The sequence below is a fragment of the Culex quinquefasciatus genome, chromosome 3, assembly GCF_015732765.1.
Source record: "Culex quinquefasciatus strain JHB chromosome 3, VPISU_Cqui_1.0_pri_paternal, whole genome shotgun sequence".
Lineage (NCBI taxonomy): Eukaryota > Metazoa > Arthropoda > Insecta > Diptera > Culicidae > Culex > Culex quinquefasciatus.
In genome coordinates this window covers 13,478,850-13,504,139 of record NC_051863.1, presented here as the reverse complement: position 1 = coordinate 13,504,139, position 25,290 = coordinate 13,478,850, and the positions used below count along the sequence as shown (strand labels likewise).

General features: G+C 35.0%; 1 protein-coding gene across 1 annotated transcript; it reads right to left on the bottom strand.

The window, feature by feature from the left end:
• Positions 1-97: 97 nt before the first annotated feature.
• LOC119768623 lies at positions 98-21,818 on the bottom strand. The gene is made up of 5 exons (XM_038258815.1): positions 21,748-21,818; positions 5,795-5,871; positions 5,341-5,484; positions 4,758-5,152; positions 98-601 (listed from the first exon to the last, which is right to left on the bottom strand). The coding sequence occupies exons 1-5, from the start codon at positions 21,816-21,818 to the stop codon at positions 98-100; spliced, it is 1,191 nt and encodes a 396-aa protein (XP_038114743.1).
• Between the last annotated feature and the right edge of the window lie 3,472 nt (positions 21,819-25,290).

Here is a 25,290-nt window from a genome sequence, read left to right as displayed (position 1 = left end):
CAGAAGGATTAGTATTAGAGACAATATTTGAGAGATCTTTGAATTTTAACGCAAAAAAAAAAAATGCGTTTATTGAATACCAACAAAAAGTGTCACATCATTCACTAGAATTAGATTTTTCATCGAAAACTTCAATTTTAATAGCTTTGTCACCGACGACAGCAGCCTTGCTGTCATCATCAAAGACTTCCGCTTCCATCGTAGGTCCATTCCCCTCGGCGTCGACGTCGGCGGGCTCAATTTTCACTCTGGACGTCCTCATTTTCGTATCGCCCCTTTCTAGTGACGGTGGTGGCGCCTGCAAAAGTCGTACCAGCGTGGCCACCGTTTGGTGACGTCGCGGAACGATGAACAGTTTGGTCCGGGTACGGTCCAGCGTGGCCAGTTGAAACGCCGTCGTCGTCGGTTCTTCTCCGTCAGCAGCGAAATTGGTTGACGAGCGGTGGTTTTGATTAGGATTAGGGCCTCCTGCGGATGCCGATTGGGGGGACTTCCGGCGTGGGTGGCGGTGCTGGTGCTGGCTAGGTATCGTAGATTGGAGGGCACCGATGGGGAAAAATTCCTGATCCTTGAAGCGGGCAGTGGAGCTGCCGAAGGCTACCTGAGCGGTAAAAAAATCGAATAATAAAAATCACTCAAAATTAAGTAGGTACTCTTTATCAAATCTTAAAAATAATAATTTAACTGCATTTGTATTTTTAAACCAGAGCAGCTCCCTAAAGAATGGGTGAACTATTTGCAACTTTAAATTTTTCGATTTTTTTTTTGTTTTAGTTGAAAATTTATGAGTACTTTTTCTATGACCAAAGATATCACTTTGCATCATTAGTTTGCACGCAATTTTAGCAGCCGTTCTTGAAAAAATATTTTAAATATTGAAAAATTTGGTATCTTACGTAAAGTTGTAGGTACTTAGAACATCCAACAAAAAAGTTGCAATCATAAGAAATAACCGTTTTTTTATTTTTCCTTCCACACAAAAAAGCGAAAAATTACCATTTTTCAAAAATCGAGGTTTTGCAGCGCGACTGTGTTTCAAATGTAGGTGGCGCCAAAATGAGGTTACTTGCCAAAAATCGTATTCCTTTCTGCTGGATTGAAGAACAAAATCGCTTATTTCTCATGATTCCCTGCATCAATCATAATAAAACTGGTTGCAAAAGACGAGAAAAATTTTTTGCTTTAAAATAATGAACATCAATTTTTGGGCGCGCAAAAATTTGTGACCTTTTTCTTTAAAAAACATGTTTTGGAATACGAAAAAATGAGTTTCCCCGTATATATCAATGAAATATACAGTTATATAGTTGATAACAGATATGTTAACGTATATTCAACCATTTTTATTGATTTTTGACAGACTTTATTGCCAAATAGTCCAAATTACTATCTTTTTATAAATTTACAGTTTTCTCATAGAAAAATCAAACAAATTTTGGAAAGTTGTACACCAAATTGTTGGAAATAATTTTTCTCATCCGAATCCGGCATAAGTTTTGTAAAAATGTTGATTATGGAGGAAAAAACACATTTTTTCAAAAAATCATAGGTTTAAGCTATTTGTTCATAGGTGGCGACATGTGTCTTTTAGCTTTGCTGCAAATCCTCTATAGTCACTTGACATTTATTTTTTGTTGAAAACGTGTTTTTTTTAATCTGTACAATTTATGACCAAGCTTGGCCATTTCGGAAAATATTTTCCTTGAAAAAATCAACTTAATTCCTGCATTTGCATGATAGATATTGAATATTGAATCAACTTTTCATGTGATAATGTATCTAAAAAATAGCAAACAGGAATCATAAAGGGTTTTTTATTATTTTTTTTATTTCATTCTCAATTTATTATTTGTTTTTTTTAAGACTGATTAAAAGAAGTGGTAATGTTTTTTTATAGTGTAACTTTTTTTGGGGATGTCCTAAGCAATATCTACAACATTACTTCACTTGCCTTTTTTGTCCGCTAAAACATATAAAAAATAATAAAGACAATTAAAAAAGTTTTTCAAAAATTTATTTTTTTGTGGAAAAATGAGTAAATTTTTATAGAGTGTAGGTATTTTTGTTGAATTTTCTTCATCCTAACCTACACTGAAAAAAAAATTATGGTATCAAAGAATTTTGTAAAATGTCATAGGGAAATCGTTTTACAGTGTGGCCAGATCAACAATAACTACATTTTTCCGTATCGAAAGGACTTTATAGTAAATTTCTTTGATTTTAATAAATCTACCTTTATTTTATCTTCCGGACTGAAGACAAATTCGATTTTAAGCATAATTTTTCAGGTGCTATAAAAAATAATGCCATGCAGGTTTTGAAAAATGCAGACGATTAGACCACTTTCCAAAAAATATTATTTATTTTAAAGATTATTGTGCTTTTTTCTATATCCTTATTTTAATAAATTTTTATTAAACATATATAATTATCTTCAGAAATAGTTTTGGTTGAAAAAACGAGGGCTCGCCTTCAAATTTTACCTTTAAACATTAAAATGAATAAATCCCATAGAATTAACGTGTATTTTTCTTTCAGTGCTTTTTATTTTTTCTGAAAGCTTTTCAAAACCTTCCGGTTTGCATTTGAAAACTTGCAACGAAATGGCTTTGAGATACAGCAATATTTAAATAAATCAATATGCTCTTCTTAAATGTTATTTTCGAGTGCAACTGGATACATAAACACAAAAATGGCTCAAATAAGCTTAGAATAACAGTCTACACAGTTTCACTGATATTGGAGAAGGTCAAATAAAAAAAAAAACTGAAATATTTACAAAAAATAACGTTTTGTTTTCGTCAAAAAAAAAAAACGATGAAAGGCCGGTGATTTCCAAATAATTGTCAGGAATTGTTCTTTTTGCTTTTTCCGGGGAGAATTCTCGGGTGAGTTTTCAAAAAGCCGTAAGAGCCACTGTGACCTCTGACACTAATTTTCGTTTTTTCTCGAAAATGAAACAAAATTTAATTTATTTCAAGTATGGGGCACTTGAAGGACGTGTAGATGAACAATCTCGAGCATTTTTGATATTGGTTTTTCGTAAGTAGGTCAAATACCGATGCAAAAAGGACTTTGTTTACCAATGGCTCTTACGGCTTTTTGAAAACTAATCCGAGAATTGCTCAACATTAGGCCGTCCCAAAAAATGAAAAGTTGTCAAATCTTCGGTGCTCACCCCTAGAATGATAGATTAGGATGTCAGGAATAATGTTTTCATACAACAAAAAAATCCCAAAAATGGTTTACAACTCGCGCGCGGGGCTTGAATGAAAAAAGTGCATTTCTGAGTATTTTTCAGAAATGCGCGTTACAATCATACTAAAGTCATTTAAATTTGGTCGCCTTGGGCTTCAAGTTATAGTTTAATGTCCCGTGAACAAATTCCTGTACAGACATAGTCCATAAAAGCTTGTGTTTGGGCATGGCAGGGCGTTTTAGAGAGAAAAATTTGTATTTTTTAGCCAAAAAATTTCAAAAATCACTTCCCAAAGCGAGAGAAAAAAATTGCAGCCAAAACTAACGCATTTAGCTTATAGAAAATTTTACGGAGATCATTTTGCTTTCTTTAACATTCAATTTATGTTCACGCAAAGCCGAGATATTTGAATTTTAGTGAACAAAAAGTGACGAATTTTCAAAATTCTTGGTATATAAGCGTTTTTAGCATAAAACATTGGCTACCATGATTACAAACGGGAAGGCATATATTTTGAATATTTTTATTTTGCTCGCTCAAAAACGATATTTGTTAATAACATTTCATGAAAAAACATGAGATTTTCTCACAATGTGACGTAAAAGACATATTTATAAGTACTGCTCTGTGCTCTTCTCGATATGAACAAACTTTAGTAAGTTTTTTATAAATGAATTTGTTTCATTTGAATGTACATACATAAACAAAAATCACGTTCACAGCTTGGAGATATGAACTTTAAAAAAAATAATTTTGATTTATGATTATTTGTCGTTTACGTCACATTGTGAAAAAATCTCATGTTTTTTCATGAAATGTTATTAACAAATATCGTTTTTGAACGAACAAAATGAATATATCCAAAATATGTGCCTTCTCGTTTGTAATCATAGTAGCCAATGTTTTATGCTAAAAACGGTTATATACCAAGAATTTTGAAAATTCGTCACTTTTTGTTCACTAAAATGCACATAACTCGGCTTTGCGTGGGCATAAATTGAATGTTAAAAAAGCAAAATGATCTCCGTAAAATTTCCTATAAGCTGAATGCATTAGTTTTGGCTGCAAAATTTTTTGGCTCGTTTTTGGGAGTGATTTTTGAATCAATTTTTTCTCCCTAAAACGCCCTGCCATGCCCAAACACAAGCTTTTATGGACTATGTCTGTACAGGAATTTGTTCACGGGACATTAAACTATAACTTGAAGCCCAAGGCGACCAAATTTAAATGACTTTAGTATGATTGTTACGCGCATTTCTGAAAAATACTCGAAAAATGCACTTTTTTTATTCAAACTTCGCGCGCGAGTTGTAAACCATTTTTGAGAATTTTTTGTTGTTTGAAAACATTGTTCCTGACATCCTAATCTATCATTCTAGGGGTGAGCACCGAAGATTTGACTACTTTTTATTTTTTTTTTGACGGCCTACTCAACATGGATTCTAGAACAGTAAATCAAAAATCCATTTTTATTGTTTTTTTTTTTAAATTCGGGATAAAATTGTTCTTTTCTTCTATCCCCCCTACTTCAACGCGATGCCCCCGTCCAAAAACTAACCTTCATGTTGCGACCTCGCTTGCGGCGCCGCTTGGGAATGTCAACGGTGTGCATCCGGAGGGTGGCCACCTGTCGAAAGGGCTTCCAGCTGGCGTTCAAAGTCATTTCCTGGCGGTGCCGCAGCCGCCGTTGACGTGGTGGTGCCACATTTAACGGAACGAGCCCCCGGCCCATCAGGTCATACCGTCCGGGGGGTGGCCTCCGGAAGGGTTCCGCGCAGTACGAGTGCCGGTTGGCGGTGGGAGGATCTGCTGGGCTGGTGGCCACCAATTTTGGAGCAATGTCGAATATGCCTTTGAAGTAACGGTCCGGGCCGGGGTCGGCCGGATTGCGCCAGCAAAGGGTCGCCGTGGATAACGCGAGCCGCGAGCAGGGTCGTTCGGTGGCTTTGTCACCTGCCGAGGGGAACAGAACATATATGCCAACGGGGTGAAAATGCGGAGATTAAATTCCGAACCTTTTTAGCCCCTTCAAATGAATCGGGATTTATGATTTTCCAGCAATTGCCGTTGAAGGGCAAATACAGATAAATCGCTGATTGATAGAAGCAATTGTTATGACGATCTATCTATCTCTCACTCACCTGGTCTAATTTTCCCCACAAAGTACCGCCGCGGCTGAGCCAGCTTATCCATTTCCCTGGGAATTTGCTCGTAATAGAGTTCCTCCTCTGGCCGCAGCAAATGCCCGCCACTCACACCTGGAACCGCCGTCGGGAATCGATCCCCTAAAAAGGATGAACAAACCAGGAAAAAGAAAGCAGGTTAAAATATGATAAGCAGATGCCAGCACACACACACACACACAAAGCTCCTTATTTGAGGGAGCGAGCAAAGTGGTTCGAAATCAGCCCCAACACCCAAACTCCGCTGGAACCTTGCGGTGGTCGACTTCCAGCTCTCCAGGTATCGAAGGCCGCGACGGCACGTTTGTTCGGACGATTAAATCAATTTGGGGATGGTTTTGGGAGGGGGAAAAATCGGGGAAAATCGCCCTTTAATCGCTGATTCGAGCCGAATGGAAAGCACCGGAATTACCTGTGAAACATTGATAAGGTCCTTTGGTACCTGTTGATTTGCTGGCGGAATCCGAGATATTGCCACCTAATCGATATCTGGGAAGAGAGAAGAGGGGGAAGAAATTGTAGTTTTTTTTTTTTTCGTTATGGGAGATGTACGTGGTCAGGAGAGTGATAGCAGAGTGTTTAGTTTTGAATATTATATCGACAGAGAATAATGTTGGAGAATTTATCCTCAACTGTTTCATTTAAAACAAATTTTGAGTTTGCACATTTTCTTAACTATACAAGTTCCAAATTTCCAACAAATTAAATTTGTTTACGTTTATCAAAACGAAGTTCTAATGTTTTTATTTGATGTGATGCTCAAACTCAATCTTCATGATTATCAATGTACAAATCATTTCTTGTACCTCACACGGACATCACGCTCGACGGCAAATTATTCCTCAAAATTTGGATATTGTCCGTTTCTCTCAAAAGTACACGCCACGCGGCATTTCAGACATTGTTGCCAACGATTTTCTGCAATTTTGGTACAATAAAAAATATACCTGGCAACAATGCCATGCCATTCGAAGAAGAATATTAACACATACAAAACGACCAGTATGGGATTTGACAGCGCGCATTTGCCGAAAGTGCGGCGCGTCGTTTCGAGGCTGATATGCCGTGTGTCGTTTTCGGGAATACGCGCAATATTGGAGATAATTTTGTCATTTAATAGGTTGGTCATCAAAAATTGTTCGTCCATGATTTTTTTGCAGATTTTTCCAAAGAAATGTTCGGATTACGAAGATTGATCTTTAGTCAGAGCCATAAGCAAATCCTGTACCCAAAAACGGGGTGACTTTGATAGCCGGGCTTTGATGGGTTTGAGATTTTCAATCTTACTGACCGTGGTAGAGAAGTGGAGAAGAACCTTAAAAAAAAATTGAAAAATTTAAAAAAGTTAGTGAACTATAGTTAAGAAAATGTTTAAAAATAGCAATATTTTAATCTTCTCAAAGTGTCATTACTTTCTCAATGAACATGATTTTAAATCGTAAAACGGAATGCATTTTCGAATTCTTCGGACAATGATCTACTAGGAAAAGGTTAAAATAAGATTGTTAATAATAAGTTCTATGTGTTTTTGAAACATACCTCAACCCAAGTAGCACTCATAACTTGTCGACTGTTGAATAATAGTTAGACAATTGTTTTTGATAAACATACGAGAAAAAATCTGAACATAACTTAAATAACAGTTTGTATCACTGCTTGTATAACTGACTTGTGTAACTATCGTGTTTTGTGCCACAAAAGTGTTAAAACACATTCAACTCCACTCTTTTCCAACAAAACACAACATAGGAAAAATTCTCACCTATTTGGAGGGTTCCATCCAATTTGCTGATTTACACTGTTTAAACAACTTATTTTGGAACACCTTCGATAGAAACTTGCTTGCTCACTTCCGTTTGAGGTATTTATCACTTGATTTCAGTCGAAAACGCTTTTTATGAGCTGTAATTAAACGTCAAAATCCTGATATGCCATGATGCTGTTCCCTCATCTGCATTGTTTTCCTTGAAAACAGTTTGTTGAATAACAATAATATTGCACTGTTTGTTTCACTGCTTATCTAACATTGTCATGTGACGGCATCTTCTGAAAAATGGGCGTGGCCAACCATTCTATAAATAACCTTAGGTTTTCTCGCTTTGTAACACAAATGTTATCGGAGAATAGGTTATATAACTGATATTCAACAAACATATTCAACTTGACATTGCGTGTTGTTAGGTGGTGTAAATTTGTACGTGAGGTATTTAGAGTTTCAATAATGTTTATTTATCGAAGATTGCAATAATTTTAATTGTTGACCGATTATTTATAAAAATATCGCCGGTAAAAGCTACAAAAAATATCAGCTTACGGAATTCATGATAGAGAAAACAACAAATTAAAATCACACCAATTTTCAATGTTGCTCCGTGGAACGGTAATCGAGATGACAGTTGAAACGGTTTGTTATAACAAAGTTATATATTGGAGTTATAAAAACTGATTTGAAACAAACTTATATAACTTTATTTCCAGCCTTTTCTGGAGTTAAGTTGTATAGCTCACTGCAGTATAACAAAGCTGACAGCAGCCTTCTTATTGACGTTTAGGCCAGCTTGTTTTCTATGAAGCCTCGTGGAGAGATGTGGAAGCGCGCCTGGACCTGCCTGGAGATAACAACAAGTCGTCGAAGTCATCGGATCGAATCTTGGGAAAGACGAAGTTCATCAAAAAATGAAAATCTAAAAGTTCGCCATGAAGAGGGTTTCACATGAATCACAGTCGGAGAGCGCGAAAATATTATTTTATTTTTTTTTCATACAATTTCAATTTTTTTCTAATTAAATCGGGCAGAAACAAGCGTACCAAAATAGTCAGAGATACTATTCATATTGGCTTCGTCGTTGATTGAAATTCTGATAAGAACTGTTTGTTTACATGTAAGTTGGGTAACGGTTAGACAACTGTTTTCAATCTATCTTTTCTTTTCAGTGTGCGCTTTGATTTGACAGCACAGCCGTTAACCACGCCCCCTTTTTTCGTTGAATCTCTTGTTAGCTACCACAGTGTTGTCAGATACATTTGTACAACTTACTCTGATAACTTGCATCTTATTCTGGCAAGTTATACAACAGAAAAAAGTGCGCTTTTTCCAATGCACAGGAGTTGTAGAACAAGTTGTAGTAACGAGGCCGTTCGGTTATACAACCAGTTAGGAAATACGTTTATCTGACAAAGTGTGTTGCTTGGGAAATAAATCTCCTTATTTATAGGCATTTTCAGTAAAACAAATTTCAAATAAAATGTGAAAACTTTTAACAAATTCTTCGAATTCAGTCAAAAATGTTATAAAATTCGATAATTTTTTAAACAGAACAACGAATATAACGAATTTCAAGCAAAGTTCTGACATGTATTCAATTTTACATAAATTTTATATGTATTTTGTTAAAAAGCTTACAAACTTAGATAACTGAATATTAAAATAAATGTTTTATTTAAACTTATTTCAGCTAGCTTAGTGATGGTAAGTTTGAACACCTTAAATTTGATTTTAACAGGAAAAACCCCTGAATTCAAACTAAGAATTATTAACGTAACTTTTGTTTTTGTACGCGTTATTGAAAAATACTTTTTTTCAAAAACAGCGTAAACTTTGTGTGGCCTACGCCAGTACATGGAAAAGAGTGAAGTTGAATGTGTTTTAACACTTTTGTGGCACAAAACACGATAGTTACACAAGTCAGTTATACAAGCAGTGATACAAACTGTTATTTAAGTTATGTTCAGATTTTTTCTCGTATGTTTATCAAAAACAATTGTCTAACTATTATTCAACAGTCGACAAGTTATGAGTGCTACTTGGGATGTTTTAAAAATATTAATCTTGAGAGAAACCTTTCCAGTTGGAAAATATTCCAATAATAAATTGAAATCCTATCAATGTCGCTCCAGTTAACGATTTTTTTCTTTAGTAAGAAAGACAAAAAAGGTGCTCCTTTTTCGTGTCTAGAAGCAAATCTTGTAAACGGCATGTTTTTGATGGATCTTGGTAAAATCGATCCTCCTGATGGGGACAAAAATAATTCTTCACTAAAGTTTTCTATTTCATTGAAAAAAAAAAAAAAAAAAAAACTGGTAAAATCGGTTGTAAACTGTTCAGAATTAATTGCATAATTGTTATTTATGTATTTTAATCATATAAAGACTTTTTTTTATCTTTTAAGGAATATGGAGTGATGGGACAAGATACGAAAAAGTGTATGAATTTTTGTTTAACTCATTTTATTTTGCAAATTGTTTTTTATAGTAGCATAACTGTGATGATCTATAAAGCGTTTTGTGATACTTTTGCTTGACATTTTTGAAAATCAGTTTTGAAAATTGAAATTTAGGTAATTTTTAAATATTTATTGATGTATCGTGACGGTAAAAAAACGATTTTTTTCAGAAAAATTCAGCTCAAAATGTTGATGAGATAGAAATTTGATATATAATGGACTATAATGTATTACTTTTATGCAGACGGCCTTAGAAAAACTGTCAAGTGCTGTTGAGTTCCGATGCACGTCTGCTTTTATGACGTCATATTTTGATGGCGTACTTAAAATTCCGAAAAACGCTTTTTTATGTAAAAAAAAAATACAAAAATAAAATGAAATTTGTAGTATTAAAACTATTTACAACCTCTGCAATTTTTTGTCACTCAACTTGATGGCTACGTGCTCTATTATGCTAACTAGATAGGAAAACCAGCAAGCTTAGGACAAGAGCAGAGCGCACTGAGACGTCGACCTGTAATAAAACGTGGAATATGTCATTTTATGGACAATATAATGTACGCTTCGAATCGGTTACATAAAAACCCAAACGGAATATTTTTCACGAAGAACCTTTTTCATTTTGAAATTTCGGCGGGATTCTAAATTTCAATGATTACAAATAAATCACAATCATTTCATCTTTAGAAGTGTGTAATGATGTAGTTATAAAAAAAATAAATAGTAGTTTATGCAATAAGTTGCAAAAAGAGGATTTTTTCAGCACGAGTCGTACATTTATCCAACGAGGTTCACTGAGTTGGATAAATACGGCGAGTGCTGAAAAAATCAAGTTTTGCAACGAGTTCCATACAACATTTTTTGCAATTCCGAAAAACACCCATTGAGTGAAATTTTATGTCAAATTTTCATGTATTTCGTCAATAAATCGTTTAAATAAAAAAAATGAAAAGTGTTACTTTTCGAAACAAGTGCTGAAAAGTTCAACTTTTCAGCACCCATTTCAGTGCTGAAAAGTAGAACTTTTCAGCATTTATTTTGAAAAGTGTTGCTATTCGATTCTGTTATGTTTGGTACAGAAAAGTAGGCTATTTCGTCGTTCAAGAATGACAGAAAAAGTAAGTAGTTTCACGACGGAATTGCAAAAAAATAATTAAAAGTTTAAGTTTACTTTGTTTTTATTTAATAAAAAAGCAATTTTCCTTTATTTTTTAAAGAAGAACAGTTGCTATTTTAATACTTTGTTTCATAGTTGTTCGATTCATTTACAACTCTTGAAAATGTTGTAAAGATTTTTTGTTTATCTTTTTTTAGACATTTTTATCTTTGCTCGATAACGATTTTGCTTGATTTTGATTTTTTTATAATTTCTGTGAGGTTTAAATTTAATGTTTTATAAGCTTTTACAGTTTTTGTTCTTATGTGAGTTTTTGCAAAATACTGAATTCAATGTGCTGCAGGAACATTGAAACAAAAAAATACCCTGACCTACACCCAAAGGAAAAATATATCTCAAAATCTGCAACATTGGATTTGCTGCAGAAAATGTCATATTTTATAACATTTTTTGCAGCAAGCCCGTAGATCATTTTTGCCCGCGTGTAAAAATTTCAGCGATCTGCAGTTCTCACCAACACATATAAAGCTGGCCCGTCCCCGAGCAACACTCCAAAGAGAAGCATATGTTGGTGCTCTTTCACTCACTTTTCATCAAGCGTCCATGGCGCGGTGGTAGCGTGTCGGATCAATAACCAAGAAGTTGGTGGTTTAATCCTCGTTCTGTTAAGTGTTTTTTTGGTGAAATACAACCAAAAAGCCGTCGGTAATGTCGATAATTGTCGGTAACGGGCAAAAAAGTCATACTCCTATATCGCAAAAAATGCATGAGGACAGATTTCATGCAGATTCTGATATACTTTCATGCCGCCATGCATCACAATCATGCGACTGCCAGTTGGGTGTACATAAATTGCATAAATGACTGCGCAGGCTTAACTCCATACAAACTTTAGAGAAAAACCATTCGGTCTTGTCTAAATATTTTTGAAACATTCTATCTTGGAACCCCAAACTTCATGCTTCCCCTCGAGTCGAGCCTGCGCAGAAATTTTGTTGGTAAATGTTATTAAAAATAATAATAAAATTCCTTTTTCCGAGTTAAAATAATAATAAACTATTTCAAGGCGTGGTTTGAAAAAGCAATTTAACTTCAGCCCAGTTGTGAGTTTTAAAAACTACTATGCATTTATGAAAATTAAAAATAAAACTTTTTGCGGTACTGTGCATCGGAATACCAAGCAAATTCAAAATATTATTAAACGAGCTCAAATACTTTGAATCGGATTATTAGGGTACGTTATCCATTAGTGGACCCCTTTCATATAGTGGACCCTCTGAAGGGTTTTTGATAAAAAAATCAATAAAACCACAATTTCAAGCGTGATGTTGTCTACAAATCTTTTATTTGGCATGTTCAGCATCATTTAAATCAATGTTGACTGATAATGAATTGTCCTTTTCATCAAAATAAGTGTTTTGAGTTCGACATCTGAAATCAGCCATGGCCACTAGCATTTTCACAAAAAAAAATGCATTTATATTTTATGATTGAATTACCTATCCAATTATTTTTTGACTGATTATTTAACTTCAGCAAGTCGAAATAATGTAAGTTTAAGTAACTTTACTTAAATAAAGCGAAGAACTGCTAATTTTCGAGCAAAAATTAGGGGGGTCCAATATAGGACAACGAAAATGCAAACTTTTCCAAAAGTGGACCCCTGTTAATTAAACCTTCAAAAATGAAGAAAACTGTGTATTTAAGCAAAAGTTTCTCTTAAACATACAATAAATGCTTGTTGTTATCAACCTAAACGCATATTATTTCAATTATTAGTTTAAATATAGCTGTTTCATGTTTAAAGTACCAAAAATACTGAAGCCGTAGAAAATTATAATTAATCAAAACTATAGTCAATTGTATATAACTGAAGCATCATTATTGCAGTTTGAAATGATATTTTATAATAATAAATCAAGAACAAAACATTTTTTTAAATAAACATGCGTGATTTTTATATTATATTTTAAACAACAGGAAACAAATCTATTGTTAAGTTTTGGTCAACCATTTATGTAATTAATATGAAAAAATGTGCATCAAAGTTACTTTTTTTAAATTATTTTTATGTTTACAGTGGTTTTTGAAACGTTTTCTCTGATCTTTTTCGAAAATAAATGTGTTTAAATGTCTGTTAGGTTTTTTTGTTGTTTAAAGCCAAATTTGTTAACAAAACATATTTTTTTATGATGAAAAGTGAGCAATATCTATATCTTATTCATTATATCTATCATTTGACCTACACCATGTATCAAAACATCGAATATCGGTTAAATTTGATATAAAAATAACAGTTTGCCTATAGTGGACCCGGGTCCACAATCGGATTATGGATCCGGGTCCACTATAGGAAAAGGGGGTCCATAACAGGCAAAAAAAACTTATTTTCAAATGGCTATTTTTCTGCTCAAAAACAAATAAGCTGATGAAACAAATAGTCAAAATTGTTCAAAAGACTTCAGTTTTCATTGTTTTGTACAAAGGGTTATGGAAAAGTGCTTAAAATATTGAAAATTTGTGAAAAATGTGCTTCGGCTCTACTAGGGGGTCCACTAATGGTTAAAATACCCTAGTGCGGGAAAATGCATTTTAATTTGTTTTCAGGTTAACTTCTGTTTTCTCTAAAATTTTGAAGTTTTTTGACAACATATTTTTTAAGCCCCTAAACTTTGACAAATATTTGCAACGGTCTTACATTTTACAAAAATAAACCAAAGTTAAATAAATAAAAATAAACAACAAAAGTGCTCTGTAATCTTTAAGTATTGTTTCTTCTAACAATTTTGGTTATTTAAATTTCTGAATTGAATTCTTAACGTTTTTAAATTTTATGAATTTTTAATAAAATAACAACCAAAATGATAATCTGTTCATACGAATTTCTATGCTTTTCACAAACATCAAGTGATTTCCTGCTACAAAAATGATGAATGTGCTAGACACAACCCCATTCACCGCGGGATGACTTATCGCGATAGAGATACGGGGGACGAACCATTCCGTCTGACCAGCCCAGACCAGCATCCAGAGGGTGACGCGATCCCCCTCTGGCAAATGGAACCAGGCAGAGATAAATATCACTCAAAATGTTGCTGTGGTTACTCGAAGGGGACGATGGGTACTGGGTTCAGGAAGAAGTAGGTTGATTTTTTGTTTGTTTGAATTTTTAATTTATTTTTTCATGAAAACACTTAGTTTTTTTTTTAGAAATGATAAGACTTGTGAGAAATTTAATAAATTTTTAAACTTTTGTTCATCTGATTGTTTGTGAACCATTCAACTGTACGGGTCACCGTGTTGTTCAACCCAAGTGAAGAGGGTCAGTCTGGGTGTGCGGGTTTGTGAACGCTAGAGAGAGAGAGAGAGAGAGAGAGAGAGAGAGAGAGAGAGAGAGAGAGAGAGTCATGTTCGTGTGAGTTCTGTAAAAAGTGGAGCATAAATTATGAACGGCTGATAAGAGGGCAATAAAAATAAAAGGTAAATTTTATCGAGTGAGGTTGATCTATTGGCTTGCGAGTGTTTTGTATATAGTTTGGATGGGTTAGTAGCAGCGTCTGATTTATTTACCTGTTGGGTGGAAGGGTCCATTCCTTGTGGCCATTTCGCAGTGATTTCTGGCAGCGTGGTCTGGGCAACGAGGGGTTCGTGGGTCGTGTTCTAGAGGTTTTCCAGTCCGGGCACAAATTGACAGTAATGCCGGCTAATGGGGTGAAAATAAATGGAGAGGCTTTTGAATATTGAATAAAGTGAAGATTTCTACTTGATTGATTGTGTTCTGCAAGTGTTAATCGAAGATCTTTGAGTTGAAGATAAGGGGATTAAAATCAATTCTATTCAGTAGCTCACTGAATTCATCATAAAAGTAGTTTTTTTTAAGAAATGAATTCTCAACTTTGAAATGAAGTTGCCAACAAAATGAAATCAACTCTTAAAGCACCCTCGTTGAAATTCCAGCAAAACTCAATCCAATCGCATTTCCGCACAGTTATTTCAGGACTCGCCCGATTGATGTATCGATCATACTCAGTCATCGACTTTTGGGGCCAAACTCCGTCAATCATTTTCGGTGCGTACTCAGAGGCCACCAAGTCGCTGACGTCCTGCCTGGTTTCGCTTTCGGTTGTCTTACCGGATCGTATCGTACCGTGTGTACGGCGGAGGATGTCTTATTTGATATTGATAAAGCGTCCATCCATCATCGTCCTCGCTCAGTCTGATGCTGCCCGGCAGGTTCAATACTTTTAGGGTAGGTGGCGCTATTTTGTGCAAGTTTGATTTTTCAGTGGGAGTTTTTCTTTGTCGAAGCATGCTTTTTTTTCAAAGATATCCAAGAATGAAAAGTCTTCAGAAATTGGGTTCAAGACTTCGTCTTCTCCCCTTCTCAGTTCAACTTTTGATCGAATAAAGCGTTTATTCAATCCTCCCCAGCCTTGTGATGTGAAACAAAACGGAAAAAAAATAATAGGAATACACCAAGACATCCTGTTCTCCCGGCTCTCATCACTCGAGCCCCGGCAATTTTCCCTGGTTCGTCAGAAATGTATCCCCTCCCCTCATCGCTCCAACGGTCTCCGGATCCGATATCCGCAGAATTGGATAGCTTGGCTGCAGGCAAAGCCAAACCCCATCAGGCTGCCATGGATCCTGCTGCTGCTGTTGAACACATCATCTTTGTAGAACAACACAAGACGAACCAATTGAGAACAGTCGACCTCTCCGTTACACACACATACAAACTCTCCACGGGAGGAAAATTTGTAAAACACACACCGGGAGGGTGGATGGGGCTGTTTTGGGGTTTCCAAAGAATTCTTATAGAGATTGATCAGCGAAACAACTTTGTAGAATATTACGAAGCGATACGAGGTAATCTGGGAAAGATAAAGGATGATTCCTGGAGTTTGGTTTTTGACAACGTTGTTAAGGGGAATCGGACCACTTTGCAAAATTTTCAATTCGACGTTATTGATGAATCATAGTGCATAGTGTAAATTGTTTCGAAATTTGGCAAATCAATTAGATCAAACTAAAATCGAAACAATATGTTGAAAAAATGCTAACTGTACCGTTTCACCTTAACCAAAAAAAAAAAAAGAAAAAAAACATAAATCTTTATGGGATCATCTCGACGGTTTTACTCGAACGCGAATCAATTCAGCACGAAACGTCGGATCGAGGTGCTTTTTGTTGCGTTGGGTTTGTGTAAGTCCATGGAAGGTTCTTACGCCAAAAAGTTATAACGTTGGCCACTCTGGAACCGATTCCGGAAAATCTGCAGATTGTGTGGGAAAAGTTACGTAAAATAAAATTTTGATCACAGGAGACTGAATAAGCAAAAAAGTTAAAAACATCAACAAACGTTAAAAGGCAGAACGAAGTTTGTCGGGTGAGGCTTGTTTCTTACAAAAAAAAAAAAAAAAATAAAAAAAAAAAAAAAAAAAAAAAAAAATAAAAAAAAAAAAAAATACAAATATCAAATACAAAAAGTCAAACCAAGGTCACTCTACCCCTTTACCACCTCTGACACTGATCCACACACAAAATAACAGAAAAATGGGGGGGATACACATAACGAGCAGAATCTGACGGGATAATAAAAAAAAGGAAATATTCTTTTATCAACTTTTCGTCCCCTCCCCCCCCCCTCCCTCAACGAGATCCAACAACTGTTTCGAATCTATTTTCGCAGGACGGAGGAGCGCTCAACGACTCTGTTGATGAAGTTGATAGTTTTATAGCGCTACGGGATGATTCCGCACCGACTCTATCCGAGAGGGATCAAATTTACCAGGTAACCGGTGCAGCAAACCGAACGGGAGAACACTACAACTCTTCAAGCGGGCGATTCGTTTTGACGATGAAGAATTGCTGCTGCTCGGATGAGGTTCAGAAGTAAATTTGTTTTTATTGCCAATTTCATTCGGTGTTCTGTAGGTGGGTGGAATTAGGTTGCTGTAACTACTTTCAAGTGGGAGCTAAAGGTTACCACAAGATTTTGTTGTTGATACATTGATGTTTGATTAAATTGAGATTTGGCAGGCCTAATTAAAAGAAACTGGAATTTTGTTCCGGATGTAACTATTTTTTCCTGCCGAAAGAAGAAAAAAAAATGTGTCACTCGTTCTCCTTATTTTTTTGTTTTCATGTTTTTTGCATCATTTTACATCTTTCAAGAGACTTTAATGTTATTTCGGAAAAAAAATGCTTAAACTCCTTTCCTACCTCTACAAAAGCTAGATTTTAAATGATTTTTTGCCCCTTCCCTTCAAAAACGGTCCAAAAAATCAGGGGATAGAAAAACTCATTGAAGTGCATTCTTCTATGTTTATAACCATTTTAACATGTTTGAGTAAATGTAAACATATTTTCAGTTTTTTTGTGCATCTTAGCTGAACAGTAACGAAACAAGTTTTTTTAACCACAATTTTTGCCTTCCTCACCTTACTGAGGAAAGGCTATAAAATCACTCGAAAAATGAACTTTTTAATTTGACCTCGTAGACCCACCTTCACGTATACATATCGACTCAGAATCATGTCCTGAGTAAATGTCTGTGTGGATGTGTGTAGATGGGTGGACAAACAAATTGTCACTCGATTATCTCCGGACTGGATATACGGATTTTGACCGTATTAGTCTCATTCGATCCGTCTTGGGGTCCCATATGTCTCTATTTCACGGTGGGTAAGAAGGGGATTATTATGCAACTTGCATGCACCTCAAAAATTCTTTCTGGAGGTTGTTGAGGGGACTATTCTGAGTCAGAAAAATCAACTCCCAAAATATTCTGTCGGTGAAAACTGATTTTATCTCGATTTGAAGTTAAAAAACCTAATATATCACCTAAAAACTCAAAAATACGTTTAAAAACTCGGTCTATCTCTGGACAAAGATGTACATTTTCATCTAGATATCAACTTTTAGTTCACAAAATATATTCCTGAAGAGTACACCTAAAATCGATCCATTACTTGAGTCCCAGCGTCATCAGGAGGTGTAAAATAATGTTATTTCTAAAAAAATATTTTCAATTTGCTCTGGTAAATAAACTGACATGTCTGAATTCAAAAACTAATGTTGCATGATATATAACATTGCAGTTTTGAGCAAAATGAAATGGTGCGACGCTTATCTTTTCTGCTGAGACGTTTTTCTAAAAAAAAAAACAAAATTTTGAAGGCCTGTACAGTAGCGTGGTTCACGTTTCTATGAAAAAGACAAAAGTTGTTATTTTGTCTTGCATCAACCGGAATTTCTTTCTTTTATGTCCCCAGAAGCACTCCTGAAAATTTGAGCCCATTTGGTAAGGTCTAGGAGCTCCAGTTTTAATTTGAAATTTATATGGGATTTTGATTTATTTTCCATGGAAACTATCTTTTACATTGTATTAGGATTTTTTTATCGATGATGAAATGACTTGATTCTTATAGTAGGAGATAGGTTTTGAACTGGGGAACAACTTTGTAGAACATACCAACATGCTAGGAAGTGACCCTTTAAAGATACAGATACTTTTAGATGGTGGCTTTTGAAGGGCCAGCCACCATCTAAAAGTATCTGTATCTTTAAAGGGTCACTTCCTAGCATGTTGGTATGTTCTACAAAGTTGTTCCCAGTTCAAAACCTATCTCCTACTATAAGAATCAAGTCATTTAATCGATTTATAAAAAAATCCTAATACAATGTAAAAAGATAGTTTCCATGGAAAATAAATCAAAATCCCATATAAATTTCAAATTAAAACTGGAGCTCCTAGACCTTACCAAATGGGCTCAAATTTTCAGGAGTGCTTCTGGGGACATAAAAGAAAGAAATTCCGGTTGATGCAAGACAAAATAACAACTTTTGTCTTTTTCATAGAAACGTGAACCACGCTACTGTACAGAGCTCCAGAGTGCTTCAATTCAATGTTTTATATACCAAAACATCTGCAAGGATCTGTCCTACACGCCAATGATGTTGAAAATGAACGCTTCAGTGACCAAAGTTACTAAAACAACTACATTTAAAAAAAAGTGATTTCTACGGGTTAAATCTCATTAAAAATTCAAATGCAAACGCCAGCTCCTGTTAAGTTCAATCAAGCTCATATTTGGAATTTTAGCTCAGTATTCCCACCATAACCAGCCCCTGAATGACCGCCAAATTATATTTTTTGTTACATTCTCTTGAGTATGATCATAGTAGCTGTTTATAACAGGAATGAGTTAAATATCGAAGAATTTTGAAAATTGGCAGAAATTTTCCCACTAAAATAGACATAACTTTACTGTAAATGGATAAAATATCATACTTTTTTCTGCAAAATTGTTCTTCATTTCGTTTGCAACAATGATGCAACATTAGTTTTTGAATTCAGACATGTCAGTTTATTTACCAGAGCAAATTGAAAATATTTTTTTAGAAATAACATTATTTTACACCTCCTGATGACGCTGGGACTCAAGTAATGGATCGATTTAAGATGTACTCTTCAGGAATATATTTTGTGAACTAAAAATTGATATCTAGATGAAAATGTACATCTTTGTCTAGAGATAGACCGAGTTTTAAACGTATTTTTGAGTTTTTAGGTGGTATATTATGTTTTTTAACTTCAAATCGAGATAAAATCAGTTTTCACCGACAGAATATTTTGGGAGTTGATTTTTCTGACTCAGAATAATCCCCCCAACAACCTCCAGAAAGAATTTCCGAGGTGCATGCAAGTTGCATAATAATCCCCTTCTTACCCACCGTGTATTTAAAATCAGCAAGTTTAGTTAAGCACTTCAAAAGTTATGCTAAAAAAACGATTTTGACGTATGTCCGGAAGATTGTAAAAAGGGTGGTTTTTGCAAGAAAACCTATCATGTTATACATTTTCAGAAAGATATTAAAAAGACCTTTCCAATGAGCCCAAAACATCGTGGGTCTGACAACCCTATCAAAAGTTATTAGCACTTAAGTGTTATTCATACACTTTTTGGAGGCCGGATCTCACATATTTCAATGAAAATGATGTCCGGATCTCTTATGCAGTGTTAGATATTTGAAATACCTTTCAAATGAGTTTATAACATCAAATATCTGACAACCCTATCAAAAGTTATCAGCACTTAAGTGTTATTTATACACTTTTTGGAGGCTGGATCTCAGATATTTCAATAAAAATGATTTCCGGGTCCATCATGCGACCCATCGTTAGTTAGATAATCGAAAATCCTTTCAAATGAGCCTAAAACATCGAAGATCTGACTACCAAATCAAAAGTTATTAGCACTTATGTGTTATTCATACACATTGTGGAGGCCGGATTTCAGATATTGTGATAGAAATATTGTCTGAAACGTCCATGCGAACTATCGTTGAATAGTTTTTAATCAGATCTTGCCGATGAGCCAGAAATATTGAAGGTCAGCGAACCCTATCAAAAGAAATGAGTAATAAAGTTGATTTGTTAAACATGTTAAGGGGGAATGTTGCTATTTTTACTGAATGACTTGACTTTATGAATGTGAGGAAGGCACCAACCACCTAAATGTGGATTAAGTAACGTTTTTTTTCTTCAGAACTTAGAATTTATGAAAACTTATAATTGCAATTTTTCGATCTTTTCGAAGACTGCTGAAGACACTAAGTCGATCAAAAAATTTCTTCAAAAGATACAATTTTTTGAAATTTTTAAATATTTGCTTTTTTATTTCAAATTTCATATTTTTTAAATTTTGTTTTCTCAACTTGCTGACAATGCCTACGGGACGTTCATACGAACATTGTAAGTAACAGTTTTTCAAAATTGATTATTTTTGATAAAAAGTTATTTAAAGAACGAGTATTACTGTTCAATACAAGTGAGCAATTCTCTTCAAAATCGGTCTTTTTTGCATTTTTTAATCCGGCTGAAACTTTTTTGGTGCCTTCGGTATGCCCAAAAAAGCCATTTGGCATCATTAGTTTGCTCATATAATTTTCCATACAAATTTGGCAGCAGTCCATATAAAAATGCAATATATAAAAATTCAGAAATCTGTATCATTTAAAGGAATTTTTTGATCGAAATCGTAAATTTTTTTGGTGATTTTTTATTTTTTTGTCACTAATAAATGATTTGCAAGTTTTTTTTTATTTTCTGATATGTTTAAGGAGACTTCAAATGCCAACTGTTCAGAAATTTCCAGAATACGCAAATAATCTTTGAACGAGTTATGAATTTTTGAATCAATACTGGTTTTTTTCCAAAAAATCGAAAAAATGCCATGCAAAGAAAAACAGGAAAAATGATGTTTTCTAAGTCTCACCCAAACAACCCACCATTTTCTAATGTCGGTACATCTCAGTAACATATGGTCTGGTTTTCAATGTTAAAATATGAAACATTCGTACAATTTTCCGATCTTTTCGAAGACTGCTGAAGATACTGAGTCGATCAAAAAAATTCTTCAAAAGATACATTTTTTTTAATTTCATTTATATTTTTGTATGGACAGCTGCCAAATTTGTATGGAAAATTATATGGACAAACTAATGTTGCACATTGGTTTCTTTGGACGAAATGAAGGCACTACAAAGGTTTCAGCTGGATTTAAATAATACAAAAAAATAGTCAAATGACCGAAAGCTCAAATAATTGCTCAGTATACTAAGAAAAAAAACGTGTAATTTTCGGTCAAATAAGATGCACATAACTGGAGCTTCTAATCAGACCTAAATTTGTGTTAAATAAGACGTAAAATTACACGACCAACAATCATCACAGTTCGTGTAAAATTACATTAACATATTGTTTGGTGGATAATGATTCTAATAGGAATCTTGTTGGATAAAAAGAAGCGTTTGTTTATGTGAAGTTTATGATTTTATTGCAACACATTTCAATTCATCACACAATTTCACTCACAGCCACTAATTGTCTTATTTTTCTTCCTCGCATTTTCATCCAAACTTCATCTATGGCTTTGTTCCATTACATATTTTCCGGCATGCCGTTTGGAGTGTGTTGGCCACACAACTGGAGATGTTGCCATGCTTGAAGGTACTCACTTCTTGGGCACTACGGTTTTGGTCCACTCCGAGAACATCCTCTTCAGTGGACAGAACTGGAACTGGAACATCGCCGATTTTTTCTTTGAGCTCGATGATTTCGGCAACCTGCGACAAACCGCAATGAAACGGGAAACGTCAAAACTATTAATGTTCTATTTTGCCACCTCAAGAATGCTTAAACTTACCTTACTCATAGATTTGAGTGCCGAGAGCAGGTCCAGGCCAGTAAAAAAAAATAAGATAATCTTGACGAAAAACGCTGATGCAACAATATTTTTCGCGGCGTCAAACATTGACGTTTCGCCACTCAGACAAAAGTGTAACATCTAAAGCTCGTGAAATTAGGTTTCGTTTGATGTAAAATTACATCAAATTTGATGTTCCAGTTATGTGCATCAAATAAAACGTGAAGTTGGGTTATGAGTAATGTAACTTTAGGTTTCGCATGAGGTTATGGTATTCCAACGAGAATTTCATCATTTTACGTCAAAATAAACATAATTTTACATCGAATATACGGTTACATGTTTTGGTATTAGGTTTAATGTACGATCACGTCAAATGTAAAATTACAAAATTTTTAGTGTGTATATTTACAGTATTCCTATTTCCAGTCATAGCTCACCAAGACGCTATGGCAAAGTGGTTAGCATTTTTACTTACCAATTCATAAGACGGGGGATCGAACCCCGGCTCAAGCAACTTTGATTGTGCGTTCATATTCAAAATAAAATCGTGTAATCGAGATTATGATGTGAATTTACATTATATTAGACACAAAATGTCAAATTTGCTATTGAAAATGTGAAGTACAACTTTTGATGTGATAATAAATCTATTTTGACCTTATTTTACATTATATTTGATGCACATAACTGGAGCGTGTTTTAAGATGTAACGTTACATCAAATATCATGTAATACCACGTTTTTATTTCTTACACGCCTGAAGTTGAAACGTCAAATCGTTGTTGATGTTTGGCAACGAGATTTTTTTTTCCGCGGGGGGACCGCAATAATTCTTGGAATCTACTACAACAAGGCCTGGATGGCACAATTAAAACGCTGACAGAAGTAAGTTTCAATGTTCGCGGTCGGATCCCAACGTAAAGTGCATATTTTTTTGTTACTTTTTGTTGCAGTTCAGGTTGCAGTTGTAAATTTTTATCCGGGAGAGCAGCCGCGAAGTTGCTGCCAGGGAAACCAAACATTCGATGTTCCAAGCTGCCGACTCAAAACGGCTGGTGCTTCAAGAAAGTGACCCAGAATACAGAATATTTAGAAGGTAGCAAAAATTTAAGTAGTGAGATGGTTGTGGGCCACAACTTGTGGCGGAAGCCGATTGAAGGTGGTGAAAGGAACAAGCAGAAGAGAGGAAGAGTCAGTGTTTAGGAAGTTTGTTTTATTGGGTTAAATTGGGGACTAGATAAATGTGGAAGTGTGAATAACCGTGAAAACTCAATAAAATCATTCAAAACAACCAAATTTTGTTTTATTCCTAAAACTATCTAAAAAAAGGTTTTGCAGCATACGTTATCATTGATACCGATACATGTAAAATTACACTGTCATGGCTAGTTTTTAATATCGTGTAATTTTACAATCTGATGTATTTTTACGTCTTTTTTGACGCTCTAGTTATGTGCATCAAATAAGACGAAATATTACACGACTTTTTCTTAGTGTGCAGGACCATTCGCTTACAAAGCGAACACTGTAACCAGTCAGCCACGGCCGCTCACCCATGTCACCCCTGATGACGGTTGTGTATTAAAATTAAGTTAGTTGACTAAGAAACACTACCTTCCCTTCCCTCTACTAATCATCAAATCAAAGCCGGTATTTTAAAATTGATCTACCGCTTACAAGTCGGAAGCGTTACCACTAGGCTACGTGGCTCGGCCACGTTAGTCAATTAAAATTGGACAATTTAATATTCTGATTGTTGTTTGACTGGGATTGAATCTACATATGTATTTCAATATCATGATAAACATATTGTTTGTTTGAAAAACTTTTGCAATCAATACCATTTTTCTTCTTCGAAATGTGTAACCTGAACACGATTGTCACGCCCAGCGAACTTTCCTACTGAAAAGTAAATCCCAACAAAAAACAACCATGCAGAAAATGTACAAACCGTCAAAAATAAAATGCCCCTTCAGATGGCGTTGAAAAGCGAGCTGGTACAGCAAACAAAAAAATATCGCCCAAAGTTATTCCTTTCGGTGGGCTTCGCGAGCGCGAAAACACAATCCAAACTTTGATTGTTTTCGGATGAATTTATATATCGCCACAACCAGCAGCAGCAGCATCACGTATTGCACAAATGCCAGAGAGTTTTTTGAGAGGCTGATTAAAAATTTATTACGTACCGTGAGGAGGGAGAACAATTTTTCAGTTTTTCGGCGTGTATTTTTTTTTGTTCAGAAGAGCTTCACTTAACTTTTGGTGCCACCCACAACCCCTCCCACTGTTGTTGTTTTTTTTCATTGGATTTCACAACCAAAGTCGTTGAAAAATGGCAAAGAAAATCACAAAATTGTCGTCGTAAATTTGATGTCGTGAATTATTACTGTGGTCATGGGCGTCAGCAAGTTTGGTCCGGCCTGGCTCGGGCCAATATCGTGGCAGGCAATCTGGTATACCTTAAATGGGAGTAATCAATTTTATTGGAATTTATTCCGGTGGAAGCAAAACATCCCCGGCTGCTGCGCGGGAGGAAGGATGCTGCAACAAAATTAGGTTCGCCGATTAGGGGGGGTCGGTTTTATGGGGTTGGTGAAGACAGATTGAAAACTGGGATGGAATAAAAATGTTCATCCCTCATGTTGTGCTCTCTGATTAATTTTGTTTTATGCTCAATAAAGGGGCGATCTGGTTTGGAAATAAATATTGATACTTTGTAATTGAAATCTGCTAATTGCAATTGCATAGTGGGGGACTCAGCAAAAATGATTTTGTTCTTCACAGCTGGAAAGCTATTTTCTGTGAGGAGTTTCAACCGATTCATTTGATAATTAATATTGAAACTCTACTATTGTATATTGCACTTCGCAAAATGCTCTCTAAACATGGCACATTTAGTTCAGATAACAGCAGCATTCCCTGCGTTTATAATTATTTTTAACATGTTTTAGATAATTTTAAAATATTTTATGTTTGCGTTGATTTTTGATGTGCAGTACAGTCATCCCACATATTCGGAACACCCACAAATTCGGAACAATTTTGTGGTAATTTGTCAATAGAATGCAAAATACAACTTTTCTGCCGACCCTGTTATTTTAAGAGCCTTTATTTGGACATTCTCTTGTTGCTATTTTCTTGATTTTTCTTGATGTTTTCAGTTTCAGTTATCAGACCATTCATAAAACATTACTAAGCATGAGTTTTATTGGTTTCAGAGCGCGAAGTCATTATTTTGTAAAAAATATGTGCTTCTGGAGAGAGAAAAAAAAGTTTGTTTACATCGTAAGAAAAAAGTGTTCCGAATTTGTGGATTTCAAAGGTCAATGTTTTTCTTTGAAACCTTGATACA